Here is a 24,022-nt window from a genome sequence, read left to right on the forward strand (position 1 = left end):
AAATGATTTCCAGTTGTTCCTGTTGTTATTGTTATGCGTTTGCGTTTGCTTTTGCTTTTGTATTTGTATTTGCCATTTGTTGTTGGTGCAATTGCCTTTCATTGATATTGTTAATGGCTTCCTCCATTTGGTGCACACATCAAATAGGGGAAGACACATACTTCGTGTGTCCGCGTAGGTAAGTGTGTGGTTAAGATGTCACACATTTGATAAGCGTTAATTTATCGCTGAGATTTTACATGTTGACGATTTAACAGTTTGATATGTTAAGGAAGAGGAATGTATGGTCTTTAAAGTCAAATGATAAATGACTTTTATTGCTCAGCCAAGCAAGAGTTTAATGTATTAGACATACTATTCCAATGATCTATTTTAGAGCGAGAATGACTTTTACATTTTTAAATGCAAACTTTTTTTATAAATTTATTAAGAAAGTTATGAGAATATTAAATATGTTAAATAACTATGCTTACAAAATAATGTTTTTAAGACATTATATTAATAATAATAATTTTAATATATATATCAAACAAAATAGTATTGAAATTTAACAATTAAAAATTAAAATATAATTAGGTATTTAATTCAATTATTCTTTAGCTGGTTTATAATTTCGTTCTAATATAAACACAGCAAGTGGATTCGTTAAACTTTCACAGCAAAGTAACAAAACTAAAGAAAAAAGTGTGAACATAAAAGTCAAGTACGGCTTTGGGTCACTTTAGTTAACGAGCACTGACTCTGAGTTTCAAATTTGGCAGGGCACGATTCGATTCCTGGTACTTGCAGTCTCAAAAAATTATTTACGAATAATAAAATACAAGAATTAATTCCAAGAAAACTGATTATGGATCTTTGACAATACTCGAAACAGCTACATGGTCAGTCAAAAATTCAATTAATTAAAATAATATAAAATGAATTTTTGTTGTTATAGTTAGTCTACTGTTCGAAAAACCTGTATATAAAATATATATAAAATTTGTTTTAAATTTTATATGGTTTCAACTAAATATTATTAACTGTATTTATTAAAATATAATAGTATAATGAAGTATAATAGAAAAAATATAATAAATAAATATTTTTCGAATTTATTGTAATTAAAATTTTAGAGATATCACATATTATTTCATGTTATATCATATGTTACATATTATACTAAGAATATTTATTGAGAATATTAACCTAAGTTCCTGAGAAACGCTAAATTTGGGATATCTAACCTCCATATATTATATGTAGTTATGCTGATTTATAAGTTTCTTTGTAATATAAAAATTTAATAAGAAATAATATCGGTATTACCGCTAAAAATATTAAGTAATTAGATACAAAAACATGAATGTAATTCGTGTTTGTTTGAAACTTATTTTTAAATTCTACAAATTACTATTGAACATCTGAATACAGCATATCACAATATTACATAAGCTTCTTTTAATAATTTTACGAAATCGATGTTCAAAGAGCTGTTCTAAAGTTAATTATTATTGCAGGATTCAGAGTAAAATTAATTTTGACTGCTTATGCCTTTGACAACGTTTTGTCTGCAGTCTCTAAGATTCTTACAAAAATTATAACTAGTCTGTTAAAGCAAGAGAGTAGTGTTCTTGTTTTGTGTACAAATTGAAGACTTTAGCAAAAGACTTGTTGTTTTTTGCAGTATATAGGAGCGGCCGAATGCAACTAAAATTATAGTTACTATACTACCAAGAAATTAGCCTGCTCTATGTGTCGTACCAAATATTATTTATTAATTATTAAGTAATTAACTACAAAATAATTAATTATTTTTTGGTGAAAGTTTACTTAGACTTTTACTTAGAAGTTTACACATAGATTAATGTAACATTTTAACAAATCAGATTTTTTTTATTAAAATTAAATAAATAAATAAAAATAATAAATAAAATTAGATGTAATTTATATATTACAGCAACTTTTAAGCCCACTTTTTATTTATCAGACAAGCAGATAGTATAAATATAATGTGTCTAACTTATGTATTATTTTTTATATATGAACTTAAAATATGAAAAATAATTTATTAGTGATGTATTCATACATATATATAAGTTAAACATGAATATACAATATTCATGTTTAATATGCTTTCAATGGGTATAGAATTTAAAATCAAAAGAAAAAAAATACAATTTTATTTAATGAGTTGAATATTTTTCAATCAATACATATTTTTCAATTCAATCAATATTTTATGGAATAAGTGCCGAAAAAAATGTTTGAAATATTACGGAACTATAATATAAATCTCTAATTTTTCATAACTTATTTGCTTCTAAATATTTACTTAGTTTTGTACTTTTTTGCATACGCATTGTCCCGGCGGTAAATCGGACGTTCAAAAAGATCAGGACATAGTTCCTTATAATAAAATCATCGAACATTTGTTATTTTTTTTTGACAAATTAATATTATTGATATCTTATTGATATATATAGCTGTCGAAAGCATTTTCGACCACATTTCCGAATCTGATCAGAGCGGCATTGACGTTGGTATTCCCACACACTTCGTCTTTGAAAAAATATGAGCAATCGCTACCACAAATGAGATAAAGTATTTCGTTAACACTCCTACTAAGGCAAATGTGAGGACCATAGCTTCTTATAGTAACACTCTGTAAACATTTTTTACTTAACATTAATTTTAAATACATATTTATAAATACAGGTTTGACGTGAATCTTTGCGTAAAGATTTTCCAGATATTATTAAAAGATGGTATTATTTCACAGCTCTTATGAAAAGAAGTATTAGAACACACAGAAGCGCTGACAAAATCAATGGGTTTAGATTTATAGATAATATAATTTTTATTGAAACTAATTTCTTAGAGTTTTTATTAAAAAAATCATTATCGGCGAAAAACAGATAATGTATTTTGTAAGTTCTATTTCCCAGTAATTAAATAAAACAATTTGAATAACAGCACATTTATACCATTCCAAAAAACCTTTATAAAAGAGACTATAAATAATCACTTCATAAACATTTATATTATCTAGTTTTAAATTTAAGAGAAGTTCTTGCGTACAAAATTTATGATTTCTTTATGTAATTAACTTCAAAAATTTTTTAATTCATATTAAGCAGACGTTGTTTTTAATTAAATAGACTGAAGTTAATAGTATAATCATAAATCAAATTAGAAAAAGCAAAACCTATAAACAATACTTACAAAACCCTTACAACCTGTGTTGTTATAATTTTCCTTAAACGACAACAATGCTCTACTCATCAACCTAGCACTTCGAGAATGAAACCAAAAGCCGTCCTTCACTACAGGAAGTATGTAAATTTTCCAAAATATTAAAAACTGCATATGTGATGAAAATGGGTGAAAATTTTCCTGGATTTAGTTGAAGTCATTAACTGAGCTCACATTATTGGCTTACTCTAAATAATTTATGTTTCACACACCAACATGTTTCCAAGCCAACAATATTTTATCTAAGTATCCTTGTATAAGAATTTCAAAAAAAGTTTTAAAATTTGCCGAAAGTTCATTATAAAAATTTATAAAATATTTTTACTGTTGAGACCTGACATTTTTACAAATGATGAAATTATCGATATGGTTAAAGTATTTAACACCACATAAATAATATTTATATATATTATTATGTATTTAAGTAAATTTAAAAAAAATGACAATTCGCTGCAATCTCTTAATAAAAGAAATTTCAACCAAGGACTTAAAATTGCTATATTAAAAGTGAAATTTTATGCAAATTTTTTTCTTGTCACAAATTTACTCCAAACCAATATCTTTTATTTTTATCTTCTCCAACACATCAGACTTCTTAAGCCATTAAACAAAAAAAAAATTGGTATTTACACACATCATTTGTGCAAATGATATGCCTTAAACGCATCCAGCCGTGCCGATTTGCTACTCCCACTTAAAATATCTGATGACAAAATAAGGATATTTGCGCTTGATTCAAATCGAAGGATAACATGTGCGCACATGTGTTTGAAGCATGTATGAGCTTCGCACATCCCGTTTAAAGCGGTTAACGTATGTATTTAAATGTAACGACTTTGTTTGAAAAGTTTTCCAATATTTCAATCTAAATTTACATACAAATTGTTACATATAGAGTTTTTCGTCAAAAAAAAATCGTATCTTCTAGATATACTTTAATATGTTATATAGTTTCTAATTTCTCTTATTAGTATTTTTAAATGTATTTCAAATATTTTCAAATTTAAGTTAAAGTTCAATAAAAATTGAATTCTCTATATAGAGCAAATATCTAATACTGGGACAGTGGCGGAGCTAGACCAACTCTGCACGTCGGCGACATCAGAATTGCGAGGCCCCCTTTATAACCCAGTTGTAAAAGTAAATAAGTTACATTCACTAATACGACAAAGCATGATTGAAAGTTTTATTGCTAATCAATTTAAAATAAACACAAATTAAAATAAATGAATTTTCCTACTTTTAGTATCACTCTATTTTTTTTTAAATTATATCATAATGAAGATAGTCTCTCTTGGACCATCATACTTTTCTAGTACGTCTTAAACAATTTTAACTTTGCTTCTTTCTTTTCGTCGAAGCTATACTGACTGGAACTGTGAACATGAATCTGATTACTATATAAACATTAGGGAATACTTCGAATATAGTTAATGCCATTATCCTACCAAATTGCTCAAAATATTTATTAAGTGCTTAGAATCCACAGTCAGTAACTTTTTGCGAGTCCCCTGCGGGCGCGAGGCCGTCGACATCGCTGACGCCTAGCGACGCCACTGTACTGGGAACTAAAAAAGACAGTGGCGTCTTAATTTATTTTAAAGTAATTTTCTTTTAAGCAGTTTTCAAGAATTAAGACAATTTCTATATCTAAATGTGTATAGTGCTTTTATTGAAATTTTCTTTTCTTCATGAATCGTTTAATGATATCATAACCATAAATGTATTCCATCATTTAACTTTTGGATTTAAAACAGATATTTCAAGACTGCAACGATTTCGAAATGTTGCCAGATTTTTGAAATGACAAATATCTGAATACTCAAAGGGTATGCTCATATATGTATATGGATCTTAAGGAAGAAAGTAACATCAAGAAAACTTAATTATATTGAACTAAATTTACTATTGCAGCAACATTAACATTTATAAACTGAAATTATTATACAAATGTTAGTGAATACGAAAAAAATCTATAAGCAAAAAAATAAAATATATAAGAAAATAATAATTCCACAAAAACACAAAAAAAAGCATTGTCCGCTGCTTTTAAGATTCTAGAAAATATCTAGAATTTATTTATCAACACATTAAATTCAACTCTAGTGAGTTTTTCTGGATTAAAATTTAATTTCAAAGCATGGACTCAAAGAACTTAGACTTAGACATTATACATACATTCACATGTACTTATATATACATCTAGAGAATCAGAGAAATCTCCAGAGAATCAAGAAAATTTATATATATATATGTACTAAAATATCGTACTAAGTTAGTGCCAATTCGGAAGTCCCTCAAAAAACCGATGTAATATAAATTAATATGAATACCGACAACTTCAAAATGGAAAAAATATCTCAAATGCATATTGTTCCAATTAAGAGTCCTGGATACGCTTAAATCAAAAAATTTTATGTTTTTGTTAAATATGAAAAAATAATAAAAGTTTTTGAAATTCAAGTTTCAGAAAAAAAGTGCAAACAAATTATTATAATTTTATAAAATAGCATCTACGACAGACTTCAGTTAGAGTTCAACAATAAAAAACCAACGTTATAGGGAATAGACTATATATCTAAAGAAGTGTTACATATTAGACAATGTTTTAAATTCCAATCTTTTCTTAATGTCAGGAACTTAAAATACAAATATTTTAAATCACATTCGTTCTTGAGTACCAATGAAAACAAATAATTATTGAACTGTTGTTACTACACATATTTTTTTAAAAAGTTTGATATATTTCTTAGCCAGTATTTTAAGAAATAATACTCCTCCATTAATTTCATAAATATTACAATATTATCTCAACTCACAGTAATATTTTTAAGTAGAAGTTTTCTTATTACTTATATTCATACACTTTAATATGCCTATCTGACTGACCGTCTGATGGTACCGGTACTGATGAAACCGTCTGACGGTACCGGTACTAATGGAACCGTCTGACGGTACTTGCTTGTTCTCAAACAATTTTCTCTAATCACGCTAATATGCTGTATTATCTATAAAACAGTTAGTATATCCAAACCTTTTCTGGCGTTTGAATTACTATAAAAAAAAAATAAATAAAAACGCTTATTGAACGGAAAAAACGACCAGAGCGCGATTGTTTTAATATAGTAACAATGTGATATACAAATTATAGGTAAGTTATAGGTAAAAACAGCCCGACTTCGTTGCGGTAATTAAAAAATGGCAGAAGTAGTATCAAGTAGTATAGTATTTAGTGTAATCAAAATGCGTTTAACATATCGCGTTGTGGCATTTCTAAATTTACGCAACGCGTTATGAATTCTTTTACAAGTGCTTTAGCATGAATTTTACTTTATAACTAATTAATAGAATCGTTTTATAAATATTTAATTAATAAAAAAAAGTTAGACGGATTCGAATAGCAAAGAAAGGACAAAGACAATTCGAATCCGTCTAACTTTTAAACAGTTTCTTTCGTCATAAAAAGACAAGCCATTATCGGCAAGAAAAAATTAACCATAATAAAAAAAAATTTAGAACAACTTATATATAACATATAACCTAATTTGTAATATTTACAATAAAATTCGTTGATACTTTAGGTTTTTTTCATTATGGAAAACCCCTTTATATAACTTTAATCAAATTAAATAAAATTGAAATTCTGCAACTACGTTTTTATAAATGAACTTATAACAAAAGTAAAATAATTAAAGATCTGATCGAAAAATTGTATGTAGTCAATGAAAATTGAAATAAAATTGATGTATCTTCAGTTTGTGAAAACATAACCAATTTAACACATTACATAAATAAAAACTATTTCATATTTGTACTATTTCTATAGAAAAATATGAAAATGTAATGACCTTATTGAACTTAAAAAGGGTAAACACAAATATTCTTTGACCTCCTTTGACCCAAAAGGATAAATATATTATTACAGACCAAATTCTAGAGCTTAACATGTCATAAAATGTTGAATAGCAAAAAATATATTAAATTTTTACCATAAAAATATTTTATTTTTACAATATTACTTTTTTAAGAACATTGAAAAATAAAACAATTTTGTAATATTAGAATTTTTATTCAAATAAACATTTCTTTACAGTTACCGGACGCCAAAGATCTACACAATATGTCACTGGTTGGCAGTTACGGAACACATCTGCTGCATAGTTTTCACCCGCACTTGCTACAAACACTCAATCATGGAATGCTCGCCAATGGCGGACCAGCGAGTTATTTCGCCAACGAACGTGGTCTCGGAAAACCGTCGGTGCTATCAAATTTTCAACTACCTTCAGCATTTTCTCCGCCCAAATATATAGGCATATCATTAGATCAGGTGAGCAAGAGACTTAATATTATAACTATGTATATATTCGTATATATATACATATATATATATACATGTAAATATGTATTATATGTGTAAGCTGTCAAAACTGTCAAGTTTGACATACAAATGTGCATTTTTATTTTTTTCTTATGATTTTTGTGGGATTTTAACACAAAATCCAATTATTAAACAAAAATAAGCAAATGTGTTTATTTGGATTTATATTTTGACGTTATCCTTTTTTAACAACAATTCGAAATAAGGTTTTTTCTCTTTGCATATCTTAGAATCTTTTCAATGGAAATGAATCTTTTCGTACTGATTCAGCGAGTCCCACTTGCACTTCACATGAATCGATGGAAGGATCAAACGATTATGATGGTGAAAAGGGTGAAAGTCCGCGCAGCAATAATTCAGATCCAAGGGATTTAAGGCGTAAGTTTGTAAACTTTTTTTATTTCTATTTTTTCTTTTTTTTTTTTAATTTAATAGTGAGGAACCCTCACTGAGGGTAGCATTTTTTTCTTATTTCACATTTCATTATTTTTTTTGCATATTTAAAATTTGCATGTGTATTTTCGTTTTTGCTGATAAAAAGGCAGACATACAGTAGTGTAAATACACGTTTACTAAAGAAATCAGATAAATTCACTTTGATATTTGTTTCAACTTTGATTTCTCTTATAAAAATTTGTATATTTAATTTTAATTTTAACAGTTGACTGCGCTGACTTTTAACTGACTAACTCACATGATTTTAGCTGTCGATTCAATTTTCTAGCACAGATTGTTTTCGTTTAATTTTCTATTGCAATGTTGATAAACATGGAATTATTTTATATAGTTCAACCTTTTTTAGCTCAAAGTTTTTCTATTAATTGGTTTTGAATAAATACAAAAGTGAGTTTTTCGTACAGCCAGTGGCGTAACTACATTTTTTAGGCCTGTAAGCAAACTCTAACTAAGGGGCCCCTACCAACATACTAAGGGGCCCCTCTTTACACGAAAAAATGTAAAAAGGGTATATAAGGTTTGTCAAGATTTTCGTAACGCATTAAAGGAAACTTCGAAAATACCATTAAGTATATATCAGTATACTTTTACAGTTCAAACTACTCTCTCAGCTTTTGAACTCTTCGAATAAAACTTTATACACATACTTTTCGGGAGCGCACCCTGTTCACCATTTGATTTGATTGAAATTGGACGTCTATTTCTTGTAGCTGTGATATAAACTTAACAATCGGATATGAGGTTTCTCCGTTTTTAATAAAGGTATTTAAATGGAATATGGTGTATACAGTACTGATATTTGCAAAAGACAACGTACAAAATTATGGGTTTTAATTTAGATATAGCTTCCATATAAACTCTCGATCAAGACACATATTTTTCTTAAAAAAACTTTTTTATTTCATAAATAGGTTTAATATTTTATTTGAAGTACATACATATTATGTACTTTAAATTTAAAATTTACGTATCTTTTATAAAATGCAATATGAAGTTATTCCAACAAAAAACGTTTCGTCCCACTTTTGAGAATTTATTAAAAAGAAATACAATGAATACAAAAATTTATAGTGGGGCCCCCTAAATTCGGGGGCCCGAAAGCGTTGCTTCCAGTTGCTTCCCTGTAGTTACGCCACTGCGTACAGCAGAAAAAAGTATGTGTTAAAAACAGTGTTAAAAGCAATTTTTTATTGGTTAAAAATATATTAAGCATTAAAAAGATTCCTTAGAAACAATAGTTAGACTACCTCGACTCTTTTTGAAAACTTGAAGGATCCCTAATTAGCAATATATAATTCCGAGTAACGTTGTTCATATATATATTAACACACTCCTTCCTAACCACACCTAACCTAATTTAGGCGCATTTTTAATTGTGAAATTTACACAAAATTTTAAATAAAATGATTATTTTCTTTACTAATAAAATAATAAATAAGTACCGTTTGGTAATCGGCAAACACCTTTAGTCCTTATTCATATCTAAATTGTATCTCTACAATTGCTTCTTCCCATATTTTTGTTAGGTAGTATCGATTAGAGTTAATTTCCTATTTAAAAATAAGAGTTTTATGTACAGACATGAACCCCTAAAGGGGGTTCATATCTAAATTTCATCTCTTTTCAACTGCTTCTTCCTATTTTTATGTTAGGTAGTATCTACTAAAATTAATTTCCTATTTAAAGATAAGTTTTATGTATAGTCATCAACCCCTAAAGGATCACTTAAATTTAAATCTATTTAAATTAATTTTGTTGGTATTACTTATTACTTAATAGTTTTTTGTTTTTATGTTAAAATTAGTTTTTATTGCCATCTGTGTGAATTTTAATAAATTCTCTTTGAATAAAAATAATTCACTTTCTATAAATTCAATTATTCGTTCAGAATACTTAATCTTTATTTTACAAATATTGTTAGAAATATTTATTAATAAAATGTGCTCATTTATATAAATTCAAATAATTAATTACAATTTAACAGGCTTCGGACCGAAGTGAACACGTATTTTTAACATAAAATGTTAGTAACATCTGCTCTTAATTATATTACAAAAACGTTTAATATTTATGTTAAAATATTACATTAATATGCTACATTTTATTTAATAAAACCGATGTGTGTATATGCGTGTCCAAAATGTGAGTTATGCAGACACCAAACAAATAAAATGAGGCTTTATATTTTATATATTGATTCGAGGTTGATTAATTGCTCTAGTTCCGCTGTAAGTATGGTTTGCATTCAAATAAATCTATATTTCTTTTAAAATATATTTAAAATAATATATGAAACATTTTCTGTTTAATGCATTTTTGAAGCGCTGTCATGTCCTTTCCACTTCGGAATAATTTATTCAACATACATTCAGTCTACGACAAAACATGTCAACAACATGTGAAAGGATACACCGTTTGATTTTAGCCAAAAAACCACATATTTTATAACTGTTTTTAACACTTGACTAAACGTTGCATTTAAAATAACAAATTAAATAAAAATATGTCCACATGTCTCTACAGGACTTTGCATTAAATATTTTATATAAAAAATAAAACAGTTTCATGCACATAACAATTGTGGTTAGAATTTTATTTTTTCGCTTTTGGTTGTTGGTTGTTGGTTGTTGGAAAAGTTCTGTTATCCTTGTTTTAGGTTTTATATCGTCGGTTAACCAATAACAAAAGCCAAAACCATATTTTGTAAATATTTTGTACTTTTTGTTTACACTCGGTTGAACTGCAAAATTGCGATTTGTTTAGAAGATAATTTCATATTTACAAAAGGTCAAACAGTATGGAAACAATAAACAATTTGAAACCCAAACTCAAAAGTTTCAGCAGTCAAAAAATAAACAATTCAGCAATTTCGCAGTAAAGCAAATATTTAATTAAAACTGAAATAAATAAATTATTAATAAACAAGTTAACAAAATTATATTTACGAGTATAGATAATTATTTGTATAAAAATATTTGTTCAATAATAATGAAAACAAAATATAATAAACAAGAATTTTTTGTTATACATTAATTAAAGGTTTACTATGAAAACGATTTTATTAAAGGAGAAGAGGATAGGAGAAAAAAATTGCATTTAAAATATATACATATTTGAATTCCCATATTTTTAACACTAGAACTTCAATTATGTAAGGAAGTTTCACTACTGTTAACTTAAATAAAATGTATTTCCGTAAATATTTAATCAATGCATTTTTATGTAAATGTGTTTAATCTTACTTAGCAAACCATGAAGATCGAATAACATATGTATTGTGCATGAATATAAACTAATGAAAATATCATTTCTTTTATTTTGCAAGTAATATCGTATGTTGCCCGAGTTGACCTTATACATCTAGCATCATCACCAAACAACTGCACATTAACAAAAATGAGCTAGCTAAAGTGATCTATAGCTTTCAATGGTTTCACTCTACTAGAAGTCTGCATGGCCCAACAAAAATAGAAATGGTCCAAACCATGCTCAAAAATTTGAATTAAACATTTGTGAAAACATGTTAAGTTTGTTCTTATATATATTTAAGTAAAGAAAATTTAACCGTATGATCATATTATATCCAATTTTTTTGTAAAAAGTTTAAGTTTAAAACTTCTTAATTGAGACGCTAAACATAATTTTTTCTATAAATTTTCCTTACAATAACCATTCTTTACCTCAATCTATATTAAGAGTCCCATTCCTGAGCAGATTTAAATTTTTGAAGAGAAAATCGCTCATCAATTTCGGCTTCAATTTAATTAACATATTTTAAAAAAAAGGTTATAGTTTAAGCGTCTAGTTGACTTTAGGAGAAAATAAAAAACGTATGCAATGGTATCTGTACCTAGATTACTACATAGTCTAGAAAGATTTTGATCATTTAGTTGGTGTTTCTTGAAATATTTAAAATTTCATAATATAATATATATAATATAATGTAATATATTACAATATTCATAATAAAAACGTAATATATAAACATATGAAATTATATATAAGTTTTTATTTTAAATTCAGTTCATTTAATATAATATAAACTATTTTACATTAAAAGCTTGCAATTCGCATTAAGTTTATTTATTATTTACTATATTATTTCTATGTGATATTGACGTGATTGTAATTAAATAAATATAAATATTAAATATAAATATTCCTCATAAATGATGTTAATGTGCACAAATTTTATGTAGGTAAATCATAGTTTTGAAAACTACACTCATACGCTTCTGGTGCACCAATTTATAGATTACTATTTGTCTAAACAAAACTAGTCTCTTAATTAAAGTGCTAATGAAATGAAGCTTTGTAAAAACTTTTTAAATATTGATAGAAATAAAGCCCACCAAATAATGAAATTGGTAAACCAGAAATTTTTTATTGAATGACAAAATGTAAGAATTACAGAAAATGAGTTTTCATTTTAAGAATAAACATGGTTTATTATGGACTTAAATACTGAAATCTTTTTAGAATTTTTTTTGCGTTCAATATTTTTAATAAATAAAATAAAAAACAATTCTGTAGTAATAACATAAATATAATGAACGATATTTTTGATTCAAACAAAATTGTGTATCCCGTAAGCCATTTGTAGAAGAAAAATTATGGGTTACCCGTATCAGGATTATATATGTCAAGCAAGTTATGGAAATAATAATACATCTGATACAATATACGGTTAAGAATTATTTAAATTTTGAAGTAAGTTTTTATGTACATATATATTTTTTTCTAAAAGTTATACATATATCAAAAATAAATACATTGACTGAGAAAGAAAACAACATATTTGAAACAAAAAGATTATACATGCTACTAGCAAAAGTTATCTAAATATTTACCTAATAACGAAACAAATAACAATTTTTAATATATTTTATATTTATTTAATATAGTTTATTATTTTAAATTCCATGTAAATAAATATAAGCACAACAACCAAATGCTTTATATCGACTTCACTCACGCTTTATCACCCATGGCCCAACAATTTCAACAAACATTTAATATTAAAAATTTTTATTATATAATTTTAATAATTAAAATTCCAAGTGTTTAAAATACGGTAAATATTGAATTTATTTCATTCATAACTTTTGCCAGGTTTTCCCCTTGCGAATTGCGTTGAAAAAAAACAACAGCAACAAAAATCTTTTCATTTTAATTACTTTTTAGAAAAATTATTACTTATATATATAATTAAAATATAGTGATATAGAAAATGTTATCATTGTTTAAAAATAAAATCTATCTACATCTTCATTATTTCATAAGAAAGCTGGTTGTCCATAAGCCACACATAATTCTATTACTCTCTAGTGAAACCGGACTGAGCAAATGATGTTAGATATTAATTCAATCACTCAGAAAAGGAATGAAAGTATCTTTGTTCCTGAAACACCTCCTAATTTCTCAAATTATATAGATTCTGAGCATTTTAAATGTCTTCGTATCAATGCAGGATATAAATTTACAAAGTCTTCTTTGTTTTTAACTTAATGTATTTCCTTCGAACGTCGCTATCGCTAATTCCTTTCTTCCAGAACATGTTCCTCCAGTACACCTACGATTGTTCTATAATTTTTCCGTGACAATTTTAGTACAAATCTAACATTATATTTTTCGTTTGATGTGCACCCGACTTTTACAGTTTTTCAAATGTTTTCAGATATTTCTTTCCTTGTACATATGTCTTTATGACCCTGCATAAGGTTCACAGCCAGAAATTTAATTTTATTTTTTAGATCGGCTATGCATTTGTCTTGTACTGATTCATTATTTACAAATAGATGTATGAACGCATGATCCATTTAGGGAAAAGGGCTTCAGCCTCTCAAGTCCCCCCATGTAATTACGTGTCTGCCCGGTATCCAATAGACATCCGCTGTCTATTTGTGGCGAACTCTGATATGGGTTGCCTACTGTTTAGAACATTTTTAGATGTAATATGACAATTTCGGTAATTGCATTTATCGCATCTTAGCTGTCTATATAAGTAATGATCTTGCAGTTTCGTTTTGCTTTCGGGTTAGGTTAGCAATGATAAGCTGACAAAATACTACAATGATGAAGCAGCCAAACTTGGTGTTTAATAAATGAATGAATAATGAATATGAACACATGTATAAGTATATAACACAAATTTTTCTATAAAGAAAAGATTCTATATTATTAATATTATTATATATTGAATATGTTTATTTATTTTCAATGCAGTGTCATTGTTGTTGGAGTTATTAAATATTATTATAATTATTAATTTTTATGAATAATTATACATTTTTAATAATTAATTTAGTAATTCTTAACTTATTTTCACGTCAAATTATAAGCTAATTTATAAAAGGATTATTAAAGGAATGTCTTTCTTTTAGAATTATACTTGATCTATTATTCAAATAGCCTTTCCGTGGCATAGTCCTTAAGTGAATCCCTTTTAATATAAAAATCAAAGTGCACACTTTAAAGTGAACTTTTGAAATTTTATTAAAGATAACAAGTTTTGTGCAACATTCAAGTAGCAACGTCATTGATATAACTCGTTGCACTCTGTAAAGTGCTTCATAAAGCACACGCGGTGAACAAGGCTAATTTCGAAGCCGTTCAAAGGGTTGTCACACTTTTTTTTAATGTTGATGGCACTTCTGTGTAACCCGTTTGCTGCTCTTCAATTGCACTTTTTTTTTGCAACGCACAATAACAATTGTAACGAGCGTAATTAAGAGTTGTCATACTGAATATGAAATCAAAAAGCAAAACTTTTCGAAATGCTGAAAATTCATTTGCCTTTTTATAATGCAGGGAGCGTGGAGCATAATAAGAGCGGTAATTTCAAACAAAATACACAACACGTCCACGTATTTGCGGTGTGTTGCCTTTCGCATTTCTGACTTCATGTCACCCCTTTCACATTTCCCATCACTCTTACGCACGAATACGAAAAGATTTCACGCTCCAAATTAATTTTAAGTTTTTGTAATTAAACTGTTTTACGTTGGCGCTAATAAAATAAAGTTGTAAGTCGAAAAACATTTAAAAAATATTTAAAAATCTATTAGAGAAATTTCGGCTGAACCCAACTCGTTAGAAACGAATTGATATACATTTGTTCCCCTAAAGAAAATTCCAATAATTCCGACAATATTCAAATAGTCATTCTCTGGTGTTGCCTTTTTCACTAAGAAAATATACGTTTGGGTTGAATATATCGGAAATGTTTTAAATGTTCGGGATTAAAATTATTTGACTTCAAAAATTTTAATTTGAATAAAGTATGTATTTATTTATAAATTTACAATCTTTTACACATTTGTGTGATATAAAACATGTATCAAATGCCATACGGTCAAATAATTGTGAAAAAAAACTATTTAATTCAAAAAATCTTAATCAATCGCAATTTAAAAATCAAACTATTAAAACAGAGATTTTGTTTAATAATTTTTAAATCTCACGGGAAATTCATTCGCAAATTCTTTTCTTTTATTTCGCTTTGTGTATTCATTTGAGCTGAATTAAGAAGAGCAGACACTTTGCTCTTGAAACCATACAATTGGAAAAATTATGCACAACAAAAACAATTTTACAACAAAAATGATGCTGTTTTCGTAGCTTAGTCATATGTGTGCATATAAAAATACATACAATCGGAGAATGAAATATAATATATATGAAAGAAATTTAAGGTGGCATATCAATTTCTACCATGTCGTTCTTATTTATAGAGTTCTAATATCGTCCGTTTTTGACTTTGAGCACAATGATTTGCGATAATAATGAAAATTACTTGAGTAATTAATGCTGAAATTTATACATGAAAATTATTATATAAATTATTTGAAAAATAATTCGTCAGTCACTTCTATGTGGATGTGTAGCGTTTAGCAAAGCTTCAAACACTACTATTCGCCAGCTAGAAATTGCACAAAGCCAGGCTCTGAGAAGACTTTTCAAGGTACCGTGGTATATTAAGAGGAATGACATCCTCCGGAACCTAAAGATTGATCCGATTTAAAAATACGTAAAAGGGTAGAGCACTGATATTATTTCCGAAAATTGACAGACCAACCAACTCAGCGTTATCGAATCTCAAAATGGTTACAGGCTCCTCGGGGAGGTATGCAGATCTGAGGTCAATTATTGCTTAATGAAGTGATAATCCAGTCCATGCGTAAAGACAGGTTTTGAAGATACCACGAGTTAATAAAGAGTAAAAGTACTCAAGTGCACTGGCTTAAACAGCTTTAACATAAATTAAAAAATCAGAAAACTTTCTGAAATTAATTTAATAACATATGTTCGATTCTTTTAAATTGTGTCATAAATTAGTTACTCTGTGATCGCAAATCTCTTTCATCACCTCTTTATTTAGAAAATTAAAAATAGTTACGAATACTAAATCTAGCAAATATGCTAAATAAGAAAGCAATTTGTATGAAAATTTGAATTATCAAATTGAAAAACAACTTTTAGTTTAGCCACTTAAAATGTTCTTCTTGTAAAATGTAATTAAACTTGTATAATAATATTGCGTAATGGAAGGTAATCAATATTAAATACACTGCATACATAATGGAAAGCTTTTTATAATCATCTAAACTATCTTAAAAATATTCGCTATCTTTGTAATCGATTCGCATGATGAAATTCACTGCCTTGAATATTCCTTCATCTGAAGTATTCAAATCGATTATGTTAATACTGTTCTAAAAATGGGTTGAAAATGTTACACAGTCGCGTTTACTAAGGAAACCTCGATAGGTTTATAAATTACAAATAGTAGATATCCTTGATCATTACAATACAACGAATCAATTTAGTGATCTAAGAAGAGAAACCTGTTTAGTTAGTACACTTGGTTAAAATGTTAAGGTTTATTTTCATTTCATTTAATAAATTTTAACCAATATTATATTTTTTTTAAAATTTCTCATTTTACAGATATTCACATTTCTAAAACTAAAACGTGTACCTTCACTCTCCTAATCAAACCATTTATATTCAAAAGCGATATTTTACGCCAAAATACTACGGCAATCACAAATCATTATCCTTCAAGCAGATTTGTTAAAAGGATATAACAAAAATGTAATTAATTACTAATACAAACACGTTAAATACGTGTTAAAAATGTCTACAATCCTATTACTAAGAATCGAAAATGGTGAATCTATCGTTTGGAAAATTTATTACCTTTTGCGGCAATTATATTTGAATTTTTTTCCACATCTTCTTGAACAATGTACGGCTCTTGAATGCGATTAAAAACGGAGCATGCATGGCTTGTATGGGATCAAAATAGATGCTTCAATATTTTTTTATGCGCCACCCCCTTGTAGTCCGAACACACAGTGAACGGTTTAACGGCATTCGCTAGTTTAGGAATTTGTATTTTAAAATTTCTGTAGATTTTTAAAATGTAATAAAACGATTTGGGGAACTCATGAGTTAAGATAAAATCAATAAAAGCTACATCGACCGTACATTTTGAGGCCATCACTCACTATGGTTCAACATAGCGAGGGGAGGAAGAACAAGTATCTGAATAATTTGAAAACGCAACGTTTATATTGCATTTGTAATAATTTGTGTAGCCAAATTAGCCGCATATTTGCCACGTCAATAAGCACGACATTAATTTTTATTGCTTTTTTGGCATGGAAAATTTGTTTCAATTTTTGGTTGTAAATCTTTTAGTTTGATTGATGTATTCATGCATTTTTTCGTATCAATTTTTTTGAGTATGTAAACACATTAAAATTATTAAAGTTGAAATTTATGATTACAAAAATATTGTTTCCGCTTCATTACACAAAACGAACGAATCAATTAGACAATTTAAACGTAAAATTAATTAAATTTGTTGGCAATTTTTTGTGCCACTCGTTGACCACAACAAAAAGCAAAATACCAACAACAATTACACAGACAAATATTTTTTTATATACCACAGATGTCCACAACAAAGCAACGGCTTCATCCGCAATAACGTCATCAGTGGCAGCAGCAGCCGCTGCTTTAGCAGTTGCCTCAACGACATCCACTTCGGTAACTGCCTCACATTTAACGCATGCCCATCACCATCCCCACCATCATCATCTCTCAAATGGCGGTTTACTAGCTGCAAGCATGAATAGCCTCAGCAATTGTGCTGGCTTACGTGGTGTTGGTAGCGGTCTGACCGCAGTTGGTATCTCTGGTAATGGTGCAGGTGTTGGTTTAAGTGGTGCTACACATATTCCTGATATTTGTCCTGTCTGTGGTATAAAGCTCACAGCCGAAGATTGGAATTCACACTTCCTAACTGAACTTGACCGACTGTACAAATTGAGCTCTGGTATGGAACGTACGAATTTACAAGCTACTTACATGTTCGCACCTCCTTGTCCGGCGCAAGAAAATGCCATTAGAACAAGCCATAATCGTTGGGAGGTAAGACTTCAAACATTTTTATAGATAAACATATAGTAATGTAATACAAGCATTGAGATTTTTAATGAAGCTAGTATGCATATGAAATATATTATAAATAGTGAAACTGTTGGTTCCACACCTATACAGTGATTTAATTCTCTCAAACAAACTATTTTTAACTATTTGTATATATATTAAACAATATTTATTTGCAGACATTCCAACGAATTCGAAATAACCGACAAAATCGTTTACGTATTAAAGTTCGTAAACGAAAGTTTGGCAATGAACTTTATTTCATGGAAAATCTATTCTGCAACTCCTGTCCAATTTGTAAACGGAAATATGCAATGGAAACGGGAAAGATGCCGCCTGAGGTAACTTTATAAAAATTAATATTTGTTTAATTAATTTTTGTTTCGATTTAAAAAAAAAGTAGTAGTAGTATTATTCTTCTTTATTATATATAGGTTATTTAAATTTACAAATTTAACTTTATACATTAACTATAAATAAATATGGTATAACCTAACTAAATTGACATAAATAGTTTTTAATAATTCCTTATACGATTATGGCTTTCGCCGTCAGTCGGAAGTTTGGATTCCTCTTTATTGATTTGCAATAAATATCATATAAGTGCAACATTGAGAACTTCTACCTATGGATGTTAAACTATTTCTAATATAATATTTTCTCTATTACGAATTACCATTTTCACATAAATCGATAAGATCTACCGGTTTTCACTATTCAGCAGCCTCATTGACTCGTGTAAGTCTAACGTTTGCTTTCCGAAATAGTGATCCCGTAACTCCGTAATAAAATTAGACAATTACTAAGGAAATGTATTACATCTTCCTTTTCTGCGGTATTGCATAGTGTGTATCTCAAGTGTAACGAGTTCATATAGGGAGTGTAGTTGAGATTTAACAATTATCCTCGAGTTTTGAAAAAATCAAAATATAAAAAATTTATAAATACATTATTAGTTTCCTTTTAATTTTTAAAGTACCTATTCTTTGATTCTTTTGTTTTATTTTATATCATCATTCGTCTGTATAAATATTCTACATATTTTCTACAAATTCATAGATCATCAACCACATATTTTTAACAAGCAAAAATTAAAAGGATGTGTGACTTACGACTCGGTTATTATTTAAAAATTTCATCTTGCTTAAAATACTGAATCACTTTTTCTTATTTACACATTTTGTCACGAAAGTAGAGGTTTATTAGAGCACGCCAACATTATAAATGTTCTTGGCCTGAACACTGACGCCTTGTGGTGGCTTTTTTTAATTTTTAGGCGACTATACAAAGAACTTTCTGTCGAGAAACATACCTCTCTAGTACATTGAGAGTAACTTCATTTCTACCAATTATAAGTCTTAAAGATTTATTTGCGTAAAATTGTGCTTACTTAGACGTCAGATTCAACCCCAAAATCCAACGACAGCTTAAAAATTCAAAGAAGAATCAGGTTCAGGTGTCAGGTACGAAAACTAAATAAATAAAAATAAATAAATAAATAAATGTTAACCATTGCGACTGCAGGAATATTGTTTAGATGAAGCAGAATTGTTTCCCTTTGAAAATAGAAACTTCTGTAATTAAGTTAAAAAATTTACTCAATGATCTGTGTTCCAGTAATAGTACTACAATTTTAATGATAGCCAATCCGAAGAACTCCCTTGACATCTCAAATAATAGTAGCCTTTTTGACTGACAGTGAAATATTCGGAACGCTTTAATCTTTTTTTTTTTGATTATTACAAAAATTAAATGAAACGATATATATTCAAATGATATATAAATCAAATGAAACGTAATATGTGATTTATACTTGTTGATTATCTGGTATTTGTGCATCTCAAAAATGATATCCTTCTACTATGCTGATTAGATTATATGGTATTTATATATTGTACTATCGCATGTGCCGATTTAGAGTTCCTTAAAACTTCATCTAATCAGATTATGTTTACAGTACCGTATTCTTATTATTGAAAAGATTATTAAATTAAATATACATATCTAAATATTTATATATAGAATAACATAAATAAATATATATTTAAATAAATATTTCTAATTGCAGGAAGAGATTGAAACGGTTGATGTTGAAAGTTGTAACGATGATGTGCCTGATTCAGGTTCCGAAATACAAGCAGCTCATACACAAATACCAGCAAGTGGGAGTAGTCACGGGCACAGCATACATCATGGTAGTAGCAGTAGCTCGAGCAGTAGTAGTAGTACTGGTAGTGTCAGTGTAAGCAGTAATATGCATAATAGTAACAATCAACCCGGAAAATTAGATGGAATACTCTATAGAACAGCCTGTGTGATAAATAAAGATATCAGTAGTGAAGACGATATAACCACAAATGTGGCAGCGTCGAGTAGTAGCAGCAGTAGTATGGGTGGTAATAGTAGTAGTAGTGTAAATGGAATGAATGGTAATAATTGGAATGAGCCACATATACCACATGGACATATCAGTGGTAAGTTTATAGAATGTTACAAATATTTCAACAATAAAAATTTAACTACAATGATTTTGCAGTTAAAAATGTAAGTGAATTATCATCAACAACACATCATTTTTACAATGCTGACTCTTGTGGTGATGAACGCGCCAGCAATTGTAACACAAAGGATGTCATTATGGAGAATTGTAATAATGACAGTGATGAGGACGTCATTGTGGATGATGACGACTCAATTAAAATGACGAATTTATCCAAAAAACGAAAATATGAGGAAACCCTAGTTAGTAGTAGGTAAGCTTTTTTTTATTAAACACATATCTATTAGGTATATTATTACAATTTTTTTTATTTAATTTTTTTTTTTATTAGAACTTCAGAAAATCGTTCACCAATTGAGGAACGACCACGCTCAGAACCACAAGTGACTAGTAGCGAACAAAGTATGGAGATTACAAATAATAATACGAAGTACACAACATTCGAGGAGTTGCGAGCTAAACAACAACAACAAATGGAAGCTGACAACGGTCATAGTAACGTTTTGATGCCGGGAATAACGCAATTGGACACAAAGGTGGGGATAAGTTCGGAAAATAAACCGGACGAAGAAAACAAATGTTTCATTTGTAAGGTAATTTGAGTTTTCTTCAGTTGTTCTCATTTTCTTTACTTTTATTTCTTACGAATTTTTTACTTATTTAATTATTATATTATTATTTTTATTATTATCATAGTTTTAGCGTATAGATATATATATATTTTTAATTGGAAAAACTCACTATCGCTTTTGTTACTAAAGAAACTATTTTATTTTTAAGACAGGTATAAAGGACTTTAATTCCGATGCCTTCTTTCGGGGACGAAATTTATATTTTCACCAAAGTTGTGCCAATGTTATGAGTACCTACCGTTTGAGTAAGGACTTGCAACAACAACAAAGTCTGCTTCAGCAACAACAACAGGAATCACGAAAATCACCTTCGAATGTAACGAGTGCAAACAATTAAGGACATTCAACAATATCTCCAGTAAAATCTGTTAAAAGCCAAATTTAAAGCTTAAAGAAATGAACTTCTTTTTATTGACAACTTTTAGTAGACTTTTCTGGACCCTGTGAAGTATTAAGAATTTATTAACTTCTACAACATAATTTAGGCATTTAAATCAAAGTATTTACTGTAGTCTCTAGTGAAATCTTTTGTAAATTATGTATATGTAAATTAATTCTTTTTTAAATTGTACATTACTAATAATAATTTTTTTAATCGTAAGACTTTAAAAATATATTTTATTTAAAATAGTTAATTTTATCTTAAAAAATTTTTGATATTAAAAAATCGTAAGGGTTCTGATTTATGTTTGTTTTATTTTTAGCTAACACTGACTGTGCAGAACAGTATAAAATAATGCAATTTTAGTATTTATGTTAGTGAATTTTATGTTTTTGAATTTATAAATAAATATATTGTAATTCTGTGCTATATAATTGTTAATAAAAATTAGTTTTTAAGTGTAAACGAATATATTATATAAATAAAAACATAAATTAAATAAATTTCAAATAAAGTAATCGTACATAAAATACTAACACAAAACTTGAACTCTTTCATTTAATTTTCATTAAGTTTATTAAGAATCCTAAACACTATTTTGAATAAATCTTTTAGTTTTAGCTGAATATATACAAAATAAATATCAACAGTTCATCAACAGTTAAAAGGATTAATTTTATCCCATTCTATAAACCTACGAATATTGTATATTGTGTTTTCCAGCTTTGACTATAATTACCATAGTTCAAAAAAATAATTGAAGCCTGATCCTTCAGAATCAAAAATAACAACAAATAACAACAGGTTATTTTCTAAGACAAAAGTTTACCTGTAAAGGTAATATATATATGTATCAAACGTATTTCTTAAGAAAATCAGCAGAAAGATGTGGCTTATATTCATCATTACCTATTAAACCATGTGGTTTAATGAGTTTGTAAAATGGTATTCTTTAAAAACATGGCAATAAATCAGATTCAACAAAATACTTTTTTCAAAAAAATACTTCTTCATTCCAGCCCAATCATATTAGAATTAACACAATGTCTTCTGTTTAATAATTTTATATTAACGATTTTGTATGATGTTGCAAATTTTTTAATATGAGTAGCTAGATGTCATATAAGTCATACTACTATGTTGACGTTGACCATAGACGATTTATATATAAATTGTATATGCATTGACTAACTGAGAAGCTATATCAAAAATTTTATTCCTAATATATACCCCATTACAGTAGAATCTGTGGGTTTCAAACCTCAAGGTCCCCTTATATTGTATATACCACTGGGTTTGCCTTTATATACAGTTTTGAGACTAGCCTTCATTCTGAATATATATCTCTAAGCATTTCACAAATTCACATTATGTAGTTTTATGTAAAACTATTAAAGTTAACTTGTGGGCAGCTTTCTCTTCTAAGTCTTACCATAACTTTTTGGACGTTGACCTTTATCTTCCACATTACCAAATCGATTCAGCTTAAGTATATCCGTAGATATGTTATAGAGTAGACAGTATAATTGAGTTCATAGATTTTCAATAAATAATTCGCCCAATAAAATTTTTGACATTTAATATATATATTTAAAAATTTATGATAAAAAGTGTTTTTACTTAGGACTAAAGCGAATTTATCTGTATGTCATAACAACTATATATATTATTAATGTATATATTATTTCTTATGTGCAAAAATGTGCTATACACATTATTTCAAGTTTATCCACCCTTAATAATATTTTTGTTATATATTTTTATTATATTTTAAATGATAAGATTTATTAGCAAAAAAGTAAGCATTGTTTGTAGTGTTACCAGATTAAACAGAACAAGGTTTTTATAATTTAAACAATAAACCGTTGTTTGCCAATTTTTTTTATCAAAGTTACCAATCTCAAGAATCTCAAAATTCTCCCAAACTCAAAGTTACAATCTCATGAAACGAATTCAAACTCAACATCTGTCTAGTTGTT

The 24,022-nt window shown here is 27.8% G+C and overlaps 1 protein-coding gene across 3 annotated transcripts; it reads left to right on the plus strand.

Moving 5' to 3' along the window:
- Window positions 1–7,325: 7,325 nt before the first annotated feature.
- On the plus strand, window positions 7,326–22,141 carry LOC119668255 (protein Teyrha-meyrha). Of its 3 annotated transcripts, none has more exons than XM_038077706.1 (8): window positions 7,326–7,564; window positions 7,846–7,993; window positions 18,033–18,511; window positions 18,709–18,870; window positions 20,598–21,003; window positions 21,066–21,282; window positions 21,361–21,622; window positions 21,810–22,141. In XM_038077706.1, the coding sequence occupies exons 1-8, from the start codon at window positions 7,355–7,357 to the stop codon at window positions 21,996–21,998; spliced, it is 2,073 nt and encodes a 690-aa protein (XP_037933634.1). In that variant the 5' UTR covers window positions 7,326–7,354; the 3' UTR covers window positions 21,999–22,141. The 3 variants fall into 3 exon arrangements, with proteins under 3 accessions (XP_037933634.1, XP_037933635.1, XP_037933636.1); XM_038077707.1 differs by having other exon boundaries at window positions 21,361–21,565; XM_038077708.1 differs by having other exon boundaries at window positions 21,814–21,880.
- The last annotated feature ends 1,881 nt before the right edge of the window (window positions 22,142–24,022 follow it).

This window comes from Teleopsis dalmanni, chromosome 1 (assembly GCF_002237135.1).
Source record: "Teleopsis dalmanni isolate 2A chromosome 1, ASM223713v2, whole genome shotgun sequence".
Lineage (NCBI taxonomy): Eukaryota > Metazoa > Arthropoda > Insecta > Diptera > Diopsidae > Teleopsis > Teleopsis dalmanni.